At 45.1% G+C, this 14,797-nt stretch overlaps 1 protein-coding gene across 1 annotated transcript in view; it reads right to left on the reverse strand.

Annotated features, from left to right (window-relative positions):
* Positions 1 to 14,797, reverse strand: part of LOC100136218 (endoribonuclease Dicer) — a 67,796-nt gene that overhangs the window by 12,575 nt on the left and 40,424 nt on the right. The window contains exons 24-28 of the mRNA XM_090219354.1: positions 11,732 to 12,986; positions 11,219 to 11,371; positions 10,709 to 10,861; positions 7,423 to 7,572; positions 6,537 to 6,787 (exon numbers count right to left, since the gene is read on the reverse strand). Of these exons, the coding sequence (XP_090075480.1) occupies positions 6,537 to 6,787; positions 7,423 to 7,572; positions 10,709 to 10,861; positions 11,219 to 11,371; positions 11,732 to 12,986 (1,962 nt within the window). The remainder of the gene's footprint in view (positions 1 to 6,536; positions 6,788 to 7,422; positions 7,573 to 10,708; positions 10,862 to 11,218; positions 11,372 to 11,731; positions 12,987 to 14,797) is intronic.

Below are 14,797 nucleotides of genomic sequence, written 5' to 3' on the forward strand. Positions count from 1 at the left end.
GTGCAATGCAAATAGTCTGGGAAGCCATTTGATTAGATGTTCAGGGGTATTATGGCTTGGGGGTAGAAGCTGTTTAGAAGCGTTTTAGACCTATACTTGGTGCTCCGGTACCGCTTGCCATGCGGTAGCAAAGAGAACAGTCTATGACTAGGGTGGCTGGAGTCTTTGACCATCTTTAGGGCCTTCCTCTGACACCGCCTGGTAGAGGTCCTGGATGGCAGGAAGCTTAGCCCCAATGATGTACGGGGCCATTCACACTACCCTCTGTAGTGCCTTGCGGTTGGAGGCCAAGCAGTTGCCATACCAGGCAGTGATGCAACCATGGTGGTGCAGCTGTAGAAACTTTTGAGGATCTGAGGACCCATGCCACATCTTTTCAGTCTCCTGAGGGGGAATAGGTTTTGTCGTGCCCTCTTCACGGCTGTCTTGGTGTGCTTGGACCATGTAAGATTGTTGGTGATGTGGACAAGGAACTTCAAGCTCTCAACCTGCTCTACTACAGCCCCGTCGATGAGAAAGGGGGTGTGCTCGGTCCTCTTTTTCCTGTAGTCCACAATCATCTCCTTTGTCTTGATCACATTAAGGGAGAGGTAGTTGTCCTGGCACCACACGGCCAGGTCTCTGACCTCCTCAATATAGGCTGTCTCGTCGTTGTCGGTGATCAGGACTACCACTGTTGTGTCATCAGCAAACTTAATGATGGTGTTGGAGTCGTGCCTGGCCGTGCAGTCATGAGGGAGTACAGTAGGGGACTGAGCACCCACACGAGGGGCAACCCTGTGTTGAGGATCAGCGTGGCGGATGTGTTGTTACCTACCCTTACCACTTCCATCAGGAAGTCCAGGATCCAGTTGCAGAGGGAGGTGTTTAGTCCCATGGTCCTTAGCTCATCGATGAGCTTTGAGGACACGGTATGCAAATTGGAGTGGGTCTAGGGTTTCTGGGATAATGGTGTTGATGTGAGCCATGACCAGCCTTTCAAAGAACTTCATGGCTACAGATGTGAGTGCTACGGGTCGGAAGTCATTTAGGCAGGTTACCTTAGTGTTCTTGGGCACAGGCACTATGGTGGTCTGCTTAAAACATGTTGATATTACAGACTCGGACAGGGAGAAGTTGAAATGTCAGTAAAGACACATGCCAGTCGGTCAGCGCATGCTCGCAGTACATATCCTGGTAATCCATCTGGCCCTGCTGCCTTGTGAATTTTAACCTGTTTAAAGGTCTTACTCACATCAGCTGCGGAGAGCATGATCACAGTCATCCAGAACATCCAGGTGCTCTCATGCATGTTTCAGTGTTATTTGCCTCGAAGCGAGAATAAAAGTAGTTCAGCTCGTCTGCTAGGCTCGTGTCACTGGGCAGCTCTCGGCTGTGCTTCCCTTTGTAGTCTGTAATGGTTTGCAAGCCCTGCCACATCCGACGAGCGTGAAAGCCGGTGTAGTATGATTCTATCTTAGTCCTGTGTTGACACTTTGCCTGTTTGATGGTTTGTCGGAGGCCATAGCAGGATTTCTTATAAGCTTCCGGGTTGAAAGCGGTAGCTCTAGCCTTTAGCTCAGTGCGGATGATGCCTGTAATCCATGGTTTCTGGTTGGGGTATGTACGTACAGTCACTGTGGGGATGACGTCATCGATGCACTTATTGATGAAGCCCATGACTAATGTGGTGTACTCCTCAATGTCATCGGAGGAATCCCGGAACATATTCCAGTCTGTGCTAACAAAACAGTCCTGTAGCTTAGCATCTGCTTCATCTGACCACTTTTTTATTGATCTAGTCATGGGTGCTTCCTGCTTTCATTTTTGCTTCTAAGCAGGAATCAGGAGGATAGAATTATGGTCAGATTTGCCAAATGGAGGGCGAGGGAGATTTTTGTATGCGTCTCAGTGTGTGGAGTAAAGGTGGTCCAGAGTTTTTTTCCCCTCGCTGGTTGCACATTTAACATCTTTTTTGAAATTTGTTAAAACGGATTTAAGTTTCCCCGCATTAAAGTCCCCGGCTACAAGGAGCACCACCTCTGGGTGAGCGTTTTCTTGTTTGCTTATGGGGGGAAATAAAGCTCATTTACTGCTGTCTTAGTGCCAGCATCAGTCTGTGGTGGTATGTAAACAGCTACGAAAAATAAAGATGAAAACTCTCTAGGTAGAGTGTGGTCTACAGCTTAGCCTACTCAATCACCTTTTATAGCTACTGTTTACAGGACTCCTAGGCCATATACAGCATTCCTCATTGAGTTACCTGAATTCCTATCGGACCTTGTAGTTGTAGCAGATAATATTCTAATCTTTGCTGACTTTAATATGCACATGGAAAAGGCTTTCGGAGCCATCATCGACTCAGTGGGTTTTGTCCAACATGTCTCTGGACCCACTCACTGTCACAGTCATACTCTGGACCTAGTTTTGTCCCATGGAATAAATGTTGTGGATGTTAATGTTTTTCCTCATAATCCTGGACTATCGGACCACCATTTTATTATGTTTGCAATTGCAACAAATAATCTGCTCAGACCCCAACCAAGGAACATCAAAAGTCATGCTATAAATTCACAGACAACACAAAGATTCCTTGATGTCCTTCCAGACTCCCTTTGTCTACCCAAGGACGCCAGAGGACAAAAATCAGTTAACCACCTAACAGAGGAACTCAATTTAACCTTGTGCAATACCCTAGATGCAGTTGCACCCCTAAAAACTAAAAACATTTCTCAAAAGAAACTAGCTCCCTGGTACACAGAAAATACCCGAGCTCTGAAGCAAGCCTCCAGAAAATTGGAACAGAAATGGCGCCACACCAAACTGGAAGTCTTCTGACTAGCTTGGAAAGACAGTACCGTGCAGTATCGAAGAGCCCTTACTGCTGCTCGATCATCCTATTTTTCCAACTTAATTGAGGAAAATAAGAACAATCCGAAATTCCTTTTTGATACTGTCGCAAAGCTAACTAAAAAGCAGCATTCCCCAAGAGAGGGTGGCTTTCACTTCAGCAGTAATAAATTCATGAACTTCTTTGAGGAAAAGATAATGATTATTAGAAAGCAAATTACAGACTCCTCTTTAAATCTGCGTATTCCTTCAAAGCTCAGTTGTCCTGAGTCTGCACAACTCTGACAGGACCTAGGATCAAGAGAGACGCTCAAGTGTTTTAGTACTATATCTCTTGACACAATGATGAAAATAATCATGGCCTCTAAACCTTCAAGCTGCATACTGGACCCTAATGCAACTAAACTACTGAAAGAGCTGCTTCTTGTGCTTGGCCCTCCTATGTTGAACATAACAAACAGCTCTCTATCCACCGGATGTGTACCAAACTCACTAAAAGTGGCAGTAATAAAGCCTCTCTTGAAAAAGCCAAACCTTTACCCAGAAAGTTTTTTTTATATTATCGGCCTATATTGAATCTTCCATTCCTCTCAAAAATTTTAGAAAAGGCTGTTGCGCAGCAACTCACTGCCTTCCTGAAGACAAACAATGTATATGAAATTCTTCAGTCTGGTTTTAGACCCCATCATAGTACTGAGTAAATGACCTTTTAATGGCATCAGACCGAGGCTCTGCATCTGTCCTCGTGCTCCTAGACCGTAGTGCTGCTTTTGATACCATCGATCACCACATTCTTTTGGAGAGATTGGAAACCCAAATTGGTCTACACGGACAAGTTCTGGCCTGGTTTAGATCTTATCTGTCGGAAAGATATCAGTTTGTCTCTGTGAATGGTTTGTCCTCTGACAAATCAACTGTACATTTCGGTGTTCCTCAAGGTTCCGTTTTAGGACCACTATTGTTTTCACTATATATTTTACCTCTTGGGGATGTCATTCGAAAACATAATGTTAACTTTCACTGCTATGCGGATGACACACAGCTGTACATTTCAATGAAACATGGTGAAGCCCAAAAATTGCCCTCGCTAGAAGCATGTGTTTCAGACATAAGGAAGTGGATGGCTGCAAACTTTCTACTTTTAAACTCGGACAAAACAGAGATGCTTGTTCTAGGTACCAAGAAACAAAGATATCTTCTGTTGAATCTGACAATTAATCTTAATGGTTGTACAGTCGTCTCAAATAAAACTGTGAAGGACCTCGGCGTTACGCTGGACCCTGATCTCTCTTTTGAAGAACATATCAAGACCATTTCAAGGACAGCTTTTTTTCACCTACGTAACATTGCAAAAATCAGAAACTTTGTCCAAAAATGATGCAGAAAAATGAATCCATGCTTTTATCACTTTTAGGTTAGACTACTGCGATGCTCTACTTTCCGGCTACCCGGATAAAGCACTAAATAAACTTCAGTTAGTGCTAAATACGGCTGCTAAAATCCTGACTAGAACCAACAAATGTAATCATATTACTCCAGCGCTAGCCTCCCTACACTGGCTTCCTGTCAAGGCAAGGGCTGATTTCAAGGTTTTACTGCTAACCTACAAAGCATTACATAGGCTTGCTCCTACCTATCTCTCTGATTTGGTCCTGGCGTACATATCCACACGTACGCTACGGTCACAAGACGCAGGCCTCCTAATTGTCCCTAGAATTTCTAAGCAAACAGCTGGAGGCAGGGCTTTCTCCTATAGAGCTCCATTTTTATGGAATGGTCTGCCTACCCATGTGAGAGACGCAAACTCGGTCTCAACCTTTAAGTCTTTACTGAAGACTCATCTCTTCAGTGGGTCATATGATTGAGTGTAGTCTGGCCCATGAGTGGGAAGGTGAACAGAAAGGCTCTGGAGCAACGAACTGCTCTTGCTGTCTCTGCCTGGCCGGTTCCCCTCTTTCCACTGGGATTCTCTGCCTCTAACCCTATTACAGGGGCTGAGTCACTGGCTTACTAGGGCTCTTTCATACCGTCCCTAGGAGGGGTGTGTCACTTGAGTGGGTTGAGTCACTGATGTGATCTTCCTGTCTGGGTTGGCGCCCCCCCTTGGGTTGTGCCGTGGCGGAGATCTTTGTGGGCTATACTCGGCCTTGTCTCAGGATGGTAAGTTGGTGGTTGAAGATATCCCTCTGGTGGTGTGGGGGCTGTGCTTTGGAAAAGTGGGTGGGGTTATATCCTTCCTGTTTGGCCCTGTCCGTGGGTGTCATCGGATGGGGCCACAGTGTCTCCTGACCCCTCCTGTCTCAGCCTCCAGTATTTATGCTGCAGTAGTTTGTGTCGGGGGGCTAGGGTCAGTTTGTTATATCTGGAGTACTTCTCCTGTCCTATCCGGTGTCCTGTGTGAATTTAAGTATGCTCTCTCTAATTCTCTCTTTCTTTCTCTCTCTCGGAGGACCTGAGCCCTAGGACCATGCCTCAGGACTACCTGACATGATGACTCCTTGCTGTCCCCAGTCCACCTGGCTGTGCTGCTGCTCCAGTTTCAACTGTTCTGCCTGTGATTATTATTATTTGACTATGCTGGTAATTTATGAACATTTGAACATCTTGGCCATGTTCTGTTATAATCTCCACCCGGCACAGCCAGAAGAGGACTGGCCACCCCACATAGCCTGGTTCCTCTCTAGGTTTCTTCCTAGGTTTTGGCCTTCCTAGGGAGTTTTTCCTAGCCACCGTGCAACTACACTTGCATTGCTTGCGGTTTGGGGTTTTAGGCTGGGTTTCTGAACAGCACTTTGAGATATCAACTGATGTACGAAGGGCTATATAAATACATTTGATTTGATTTTATCATGAGATACTCTACCTCAGGCGAGCAATAGCTCGAGACTTCCTTAGATATCGTGCACCAGCTGTTATTTACAAAAATACATAGTCCACCGTCCCTTGTCTTACCAGACGCCGCTGTTCTATCCTGCCGGTACAGCGTATAACCAGCCAGCTGTATGTTGATAGTGTTGTCATTCAGACACAACTCCGTGAAGCATAAGACATTACAGTTTTGAATGTCCCGTTGGTAGTTTTATCTTCCACGTAGGTTATCGATTTTATTCTCCAAAGATTGCACGTTTGCTAGCAGAATGGAAGGAAATGGGGGTTTATTCGATCGCCTACGACTTCTCATAAGGCAGCCTGCCCTCTGGCACCTTTTTCTCCTCTTCAAGTAAATCAAGGGGATCTGGGCCTGTTCCCGAGAAAGCAGTATATCATTTGCGTCGGGCTCGTCAGACTCATTAAAGGAGAAAAAGTAGTCTGCTAGTCTGTGGTGAGTAATCACAGTCCTGATGTCCAGAAGTTATTTTCGGTCATAAGAGACGGTAGTGGTAACATTATGTACAAAATAAGTAAAAACAAACAACGCAAATAAACAAACAAAAAAAACTATCGGTTGGGGACACGTAGAACATCAGCCTTCTTCTCCGGCGCCATTTTACTACTAAAACAGCCCTTAGCCATGGTATATTGGCTAAGGGCTGGTATGGCTTAGGTAGGCCGTCATTGTAAATAAGAATTTGCTCTTAACTGACTTGCCAAGTTAAATAAAGGTTAAATAAAAAATACCACACCCCGTCGGGCCTTACGGCTCAAATATAGCGCTTTGCCTCCTAGGTGCTCAGGTACAACTTCACATGGGATTGGGGGAAACTCACCTGTAGTCAAACTCATCTGCTGAGCCACTACCGCTAGGCTCTGAGGGGTAGTGGGGGGTGGGGACCGGGCCAGGTTTCTTGGGGGGTTTCCACTCCCCGTAGCTGGGCTCGGCTGCAGGGGAGGAGGAACGGGCGGAGGGGCTGGGACTTGGGCCAGGGGTGGCGGGGGCAGGGGGGAAGGTACCGAGGGAAATCTTCTTGCCGAAGGCACCGGAGCCAATGAGCATGTTGTCGATGAACTTGATGTGCTCCTGGTAGTAGGAATGAGTTAATCAATTAGTCGATCGAGGACATCCTTATCGATTAGAAATTAACACATTTAAATTACATTTTCCATAGCTGAAAATAAAAATGTGTTTAAATAAATTACATTGTCTTTTGATACAGCATTTCCCACTGTAATTGATAAGCAAGCATGTGTCTGGTATGCAGGCATTCATACCTCTTACTATATAGAGTAATTACATGGAAACTTGTATTGGTCTACACACCACATACAGTGCCTTCGGAAAGTATTCAGACCCCTGGAATTTATCAATTTTAGAATGAGGCTGTAACCTAACAGAATGTGGAAAAAGTCAAGGTGTCTGAATACTGTATAGTATTTGTTGAAAATAAAACTCAAATCAAATCATATTTCGTCACATACACAGTGTGCTAGCTGTGCTAGCTCCCTCAAAGCAGAACATCAATCAATATCAATATTAACAACACAAGAGTCAACTTTCGATTAATCACCCCTAACAACCATCAACCAATCCCAAACGGCACCATATTCCCTATGTAGTGCACTACTTTTGACCAGAGCTCTACGAGCCCAGGTCTAAAGTAGTGCACTATATAGGATATAGGGTGCCATTTGTGGTCGTCTTGAACTCCTCCCTACCTGGTAGTACTCCAGGTCGTCCTCCACGTTGACCTCGTCTTTAGGCTCCTTCCACATCAGATCTTCATCCTCCTCCAGAACCTCCTCCCCTAGTTCCTCCACACACAACTCCTCTCCAGCACTACCGTTGGCCAGGAGCTCCTCTTTGGCCTGAGAGAGCAAGCGAGAGGGTGACGAGAGAAAGAAAGCCAAGGGAGAGGTTAGGAGGAGAGACAAAGTGGGAAAGGAGAAAAAGTGGATGGATTACTATGTTAATTGTTTTAATGTCTTATTATCCAATGTCTCTTTAATCCAGTAGTGCCTCCAGGCCTGTAGTTGACTCCTGGAGCTGTGGTCAAATCCCACAATAGGATTAATACAGATTATTGTCCCAAAGTTTTACTCTCAAGCATTAGATTAGCTTTGGATGTGAGACGGTAGGCAGCCCTATCCAACTCAATGACTTACAGACCTAATGTAATTCAATATCTGACAAGCTTCAACCTGAATAGTACATTTATAAATCATTAATAACCCATGAAGTTTACCATGTGGGAAGTTCTCTATGCATATTCATTAAATGCTAATTGTCTGACATGTAACATAATAATAGTCAGACCATGATGCTGAAAATGGCCCTGAGCACACACCACTCACTCTCTTATGCACACACCACTCACTCTCTTATGCACATATGCACAAACTCACTCTCTGTTGCACACACCACTCACTCTCTTATGCACACCAGTAATGTATACCAGTAATGTATACCAGTATTGTATAGGCCTACCAGTAATGTTTAGGTCTACCAGCATTGTATTATTATTATTTTAAATTTTACCCCTTTTTCTCCCCAATTTCGTGGTATCCAATTGTTTAGTAGCTACTATCTTGTCTCATCGCTACAACTCCCGTACGGGCTCCGGAGAGACGAAGGTTGAAAGTCATGCGTCCTCGCACTGCTTCTTAACACAGTGCGCATCCAACCCGGAAGCCAGCCGCACCAATGTGTCGGAGGAAACACCGTGCACCTGGCAACCTTGGTTAGCGCGCACCTCCCTAACCCGGACGGCGCTAGGCCAATTGTGCGTCGCCCCACGGACCTCCCGGTCGCGGCCGGTTACGACAGAGCCTGCAGTACAGCGACCTTAACCACTGCGCCACCCGGGAGGCCCCTAGGTATACCAGTTGATGTATACCAGTAATGTATAGGTCTACCAGTAATGTATAGGCCTACCAGTAATGTATAGGTATACCAGTTGATGTATACCAGTAATGTATAGGCCTACCAGTAATGTATAGGTCTACCAGTTGATGTATACCAGTAATGTATAGGTCTACCAGTTGATGTATACCAGTAATGTATACCAGTAATGTATAGGTCTACCAGTAATGTATAGGTCTACCAGTTGATGTATACCAGTAATGTATACCAGTAATGTATAGGTCTACCAGTTGATGTATACCAGTAATGTATACCAGTAATGTATAGGTCTACCGGTAATGTATAGGTCTACCAGTTGATGTATACCAGTAATGTATAGGTCTACCAGTTGATGTATACCAGTAATGTATACCAGTAATGTATAGGTCTACCAGTAATGTATAGGTCTACCAGTTGATGTATACCAGTAATGTACAGTGGGGCAAAAAAGTATTTAGTCAGCCACCATTGTCCAAGTTCTCCCACTTAATAAGATGAGAGGCCTGTAATTTTCATCATAGGTACACTTCAACTATGACAGACAAAATGAGAAAAAATAATCCAGAAATCACAAGATTTTCTATGGGGTTGAGATCTGGAGACTGGCTAGGCCACTCCAGGACCTTGAAATGCTTCTTACGAAGCCACTCCTTCGTTGCCCGGGCGGTGTGTTTGGGATCATTGTCATGCTGAAAGACCCAGCCACGTTTCATCTTCAATGCCCTTGCTGATGGAAGGTTTTCACTCAAAATCTCACGATACATGGCCCCATTCATTCTTTCCTTTACACGGCTCAGTCGTCCTGGTCCCTTTGCAGAAAAACAGCCCCAAAGCATGGTGTTTCCACCCCCATGCTTCACAGTAGGTATGGTGTTCTTTGGATGCAACTCATCATTCTTTGTCCTCCAAAGTTGAGTTTTTACCAAAAAGTTATATTTTGGTTTCATCTGACCATATGACATTCTCCCAATCTTCTTCTGGATCATCCAAATGCTCTCTAGCTAACTTCAGACAGGCCTGGACATGTACTTGCTTAAGCAGAGGGACACGTCTGGCACCCAAGCCATAAGACTCCTGAACAGGTAATGAAATGGCTACCCAGACTATTTGCATTGTGTGCCCCCCCCCAAAACCCCTCTTTTACGCTGCTGCTACTCTCTGTTTATCATATATGCATGGTCACTTTAACTATACATTCATGTACATACTACCTCAATTGGCCCGGCCAACCAGCGCTCCCGCACATTGGCTAACCGGGCTATCTGCATTGTGTCCCGCCATCCACCAACCCCTCTTTTACGCTACTGCCACTCTGTTTATCATTTATGCATAGTCACTTTAACCATATCTACATGTACATACTACCTCAATCAGCCTGACTAACCGGTGTCTGTGTGTAGCCTCACTACTTTTATAGCCTCGCTACTGTATATAGCCTGTCTTTTTACTGTTGTTTTATTTCTTTACCTACCTATTATTCACCTAATAAATGTTTTGCCCTATTGGTTAGAGCCTGTAAGTAAGCATTTCACTGTAAGGTTTCAGCGCACGTGACAAATTAACTTTGATTTGATGCGCATCCTTTCAAGCTCACCCTTCTCATTAACCTGTGGTGAGTTATTCACCATTTTTGATGAACAAATGAAGTTTTATATGTAAGATGGCTAAATAAAGAGCAAAATTATAGATTATTTTTACATTATTATTTGTGCCCTGGTCCTATAAGAGCTCTTTGTCACTTTCCACGAGCCGGGTTGTGACAAAAACTCACTCATTCTTATGTTTAATAAATGTATTGTATAGTGTGTATGTGGCATGCCTACAATGATGGCAAAAAACAACATTTGAGAGTGCGCTGACCCTGGTGCTAGAGGGGGTATGCAGCTGGAGGTTGAATGTTTGAAGGGGTACGGGACTATAAAAAGTTTGGGAACCACTGCACTGCCCTCTAGTGGCCAAATCAGGAAAGGAGCAGTGAAGATTAGACAGTGAGTGACTAACAGGGTAGGAAGGCTCATGTAAGACAAACTTCACAAGGCAAATGAACAAACACACACAAACATGAGCACAAACACACACACACACACACACTGCATCACGTACCTCATCCTCGTCCCATTTGTCTTCGCTGCTCTTGTCCTGGTTGACCACGTAGCCAGGAGGCAGCCAGTTGACCGGTGGGTCAAAGATGGACACCACCATCCTGCAAGGAAGACCTTTCTTCTTTCCCAGACGATACAGGTTACAGTTGCTCACCTGTTAAACACAAAATAACTATTCAATTCACACCATTCCACACATACATCATTTGTAATCTTTCTAAGAATGCATTAGGTGAAATGTAGGCCTATGTGACAAAATGTACAGTAAAACAAAGAACCACAAACAAACTCTCATACAAATAGGCAAACAAAGCATTCCACTGACAAACATTCAACCCCAACCCCAGGGATGCGTACCAAATGGCACCCTATTCCCTATATAGTGCGCCACTTTTAACCAGAGCCCTAATGTAGGCACTGATCAAAAGTAGTGCACTATAAAGGCTATAGGGTACAGTTTGGGACGTAAGCAAAAAGTCAGTCGTTCCCCTCGCCCCTCCCCTAGGCTCACCTTCTTGCTCCTCATGTAGGAGAGTCGTCCCTCGTGTGCATCGGGGTAGGTACAGAACAGGTAGGTGGTGATGGCGTGCTTCAGGAAGGAGTCTCCCAGCATCTCCAGACGCTCCAGGTTGAAGCCGTCACTGGCGTTGGACAGGGTCAGGGCCTGCAGAAACAAACAAAGATTCAGGTGATTGCTGGTCTTTTTTTCATTTTTGACAGAATCACTTTTTGTTGAGGGCTTGAAGGTAGGAATAAAACAATGAAAACACATGTAAGTGATATTTTTAATTGCTGAACAGAGATTTAAGTCAAATAAACAAGAGGACAAGAGGAATGTGTTGATTCTAAATATTTGTGGTTTTTCTCCCCCTCAACAGACAAGTAAGAATATGTCTAGTATGCATGTGAATATCTAAGTATATTTTGATAGAAAATCTGATATTTATTAGTTAAAACAATCAAAACTTCAATTAATCGACCCAAGTAAACATCAACTAACGCCGAAAAACTTGTTGAACCATACCTGAAGGATGAGCCCAGGGTTGGGCCCCAGGGTCTTGGAGCAGGGGCCAAGGGTATCCCCCACTACAGAGCTGCTGGTGGTGATCTCCTGGGTCTCTAGGGCCTCTGAGGGGTCAGGTAAAGGTGTTGTGGTGATGGGAGCTGTGCCGGCGGGCCCCGTCATCGTTGCTGGGCTGCAGCAGTCTGAGGTAGCTTGATTCACGTGGTGTCCGTCGCCCTCACGGAGCTCTGAGGTCCTCCCTGGTCTACATTCATCGCTAGGCTGGGGCTGGGGGGGTAGAAGCTGGGTCCCTGGCTGGGGCTGGGGAAGCTGGGTACCTGGCTGGGGCTGAGGGGGTGGAAGCTGGGTACCTGGCTGGGGCTGAGGGGGTGGAGGCTGGGTGCCTGGCTGGGGCTGAGGGGGTGGAAGCTGGGTACCTGGCTGGGGCTGGGGGGGTGAAGGCTGGGTCCCTGGCTGGGGCTGGGGGGGTGGAGGCTGGGTCCCTGGCTGGGGCTGAGAAGGTGGAGGAGGTGGAGGCTGGGTCCCGGGCTGAGGGGGTGGAGGCTGGGTACCTGGCTGGGGCTGAGGGGGTAGAGGCTGGGTCCCTGGCTGGGGCTGAGGGGGTAGAGGAGGTGGAGGCTGGGTCCCGGGCTGAGGGGGTGGAGGCTGGGTACCTGGCCTGGGCTGAGGGGGTAGAGGCTGGGTCCCTGGCTGGGGCTGAGAGGGTGGAGGCTGGTTCCCTGGCTGGGGCTGAGGGGGTGTTGGGGTTAGATTCTGGTTCTCGATGCTAAGAGAGGGCTGCACAGGAAGAACTGAGGTAGTGGTTTGTGTTGTTGATACTTCTTTTTCGTTCTCCAGTGGCAAACCAGAACCAGCCGGGAGACATTGGCAGTTGTCACGTCCGTCGTGAAGGTGTGAATGGTCGCCGTGGTCACCGTTGTCATTGGCAATGGGGGCAGTGCCGTTAGCGAGGATGCTAGTGCAGGAGGCGGAGTCTGGCTGCTGGGGCTCCTCGTCCTCTGGTCTGTCATCTTCGGGGCGTTGGTGGATGTCGCACCCCTCAGGCCGAGAAGAGACATGACAGTCACTACAGGGTTGCTGGGAAACAGCAGCAGCAAGTCCAGGGTCAGGGGCTACAGTCTGGCCCTGCTGTTTACAGTTATCGTCACCGCTGTCCTCTTCCTCCTCCTCCTCCTCTTCCTCATCCTCATCACGCAGACAGATGAATGACTTGCTGTCGATGGACTTCTTCCATCCAAAGTCCAGGTTTGGATACCTATAAAGACCGATACCGTGTGAGATTTAGGGACATTATGTAGTGTTGGAGTGCTATTATCCAACAGCCAAACATCAAGTAGCAATTAGATTTAAAAGGATAGTTCTAGGGCTGTCCGACAAAAAAATATTTGTCAACTGAGAGTTGTCCTGTTATTTTGACCAATCGATTATTTTTCCATATTAGACAGACCCCGTGTTTGAATAAAAACCAACTACATATGCACTGAGCTTGTCTGATGCTTTAAGCAAACAGCTTGATAAAAACATTAAGAAACAGAAATTACTCAAAAAAGAGCCCGATGGTCATCCTGTGTTAAAACAAAATGGCAGCGAGTGCCTTGTGTGACTGGCGCACGTTGTCTCGCACTCCTCCCTAACACAGAGAAAAGGCACCAGAGCACAGGAAGTGTTTATTGCGCTGTCCGTGCTGAAGCTGCAACAAAATTCAGCAATTTAGTTTCTTACTTGTTTCTGACTGAAAAGTTGTTAAAGAAATCCCTAATTTGTTTAGGAAAAACATTCCTGATTCCCTGAAACCTTACTCTCTTTACGTAAAACATGTAAGCATCTATTGCGTGACTAATAGGGCCTGAGCTATAGCCGATCATAATCACATCAATAAATTGGTTATAACTAACTCCAAACATAGTAATGTCGACAGTAAAACTGATGTGAAAAAGACACTGGAAACGGGTTAATGTTTACTGGTTGCTCAGGAGGGAACGGGGAAGTCAGATGTGTAGAAGACATTGACTTCAAAAGCTCCCTTTGTTATTTAATTTTAAAACTAAAATGCTTGATTGCATTTCAAAGCATGAATGATTGATTGATAGATACAGTAGCCTATATATTGAATTATAGGCCTAAATCAGTTACGGTATTAAGACTAAACAAGATTCGCTCTTAGGTCTACAGCGCGATGGTGATTATACAAGGAAACTATACTAAGACTACTAATGACATGACTTATTATTATAATGAGGATCATAATAATAACAATAAGGAGATAAAGAAGAGGAGGGTATAGGAGGGAGAGCTGCGTGTATACTAGAGGTCGACCGATTATGATTTTTCAACGCCGATACCGATTAATCAGACCATTTTTTTATGCATTTGTAATAATAACAATTACAACAATACTGAATGAACACTTATTTTAACTTAATATAATACATCAATAAAATCAATTTAGCCTCAAATAAATAATGAAACCTGTTCAATTTGATTTAAATAATGCAAAAACAAAGTGTTGGAGAAGAAAGTAAAAGTGCAATATGTGCCATAAGTGTATGTAAACTTCCGACTTCAACTGTATATCTATTAAATATAACACCATACAATCCTCTTCAAACCTCCTAATTCATTCATCAACTTTGGGAACCATTAATTATTTAATGACATTTCTTGCACACCCACTGTTTTAGGACAACACAGGTGTACAGGATAAATAATGAAACATCTGTGAGGAATGCCATTTTCGAGTGAGAAAGAATCTTAGAATCTAGAATCTTAAGCCCCCCACAGACTGTAGCAACACAGGGAAAGGTGCCAATTCTACGGTTTCAGGACAGCGACCGAAAGCGCCCTTGTTATAAAACATTAGATTGCTCATTATTTTTAAATAATATAATCATACGCCATGTCAGTATCACATGTCTTAGAGTCATGGACTGTGCCATCTCCGTGTCCTCCACAATGGATCAGTCGACTGAGACAGGCACCAATGCCCTATAAAAATGTTTTGGTGACTGATAGACAACATCTGACCAGCCTATCAACCAAACAACCGACCAGTCGACTAAATAGAGT

The sequence above is a fragment of the Oncorhynchus mykiss genome, chromosome 25 (assembly GCF_057628025.1).
Source record: "Oncorhynchus mykiss isolate SJ-2025 chromosome 25, ASM5762802v1, whole genome shotgun sequence".
Lineage (NCBI taxonomy): Eukaryota > Metazoa > Chordata > Actinopteri > Salmoniformes > Salmonidae > Oncorhynchus > Oncorhynchus mykiss.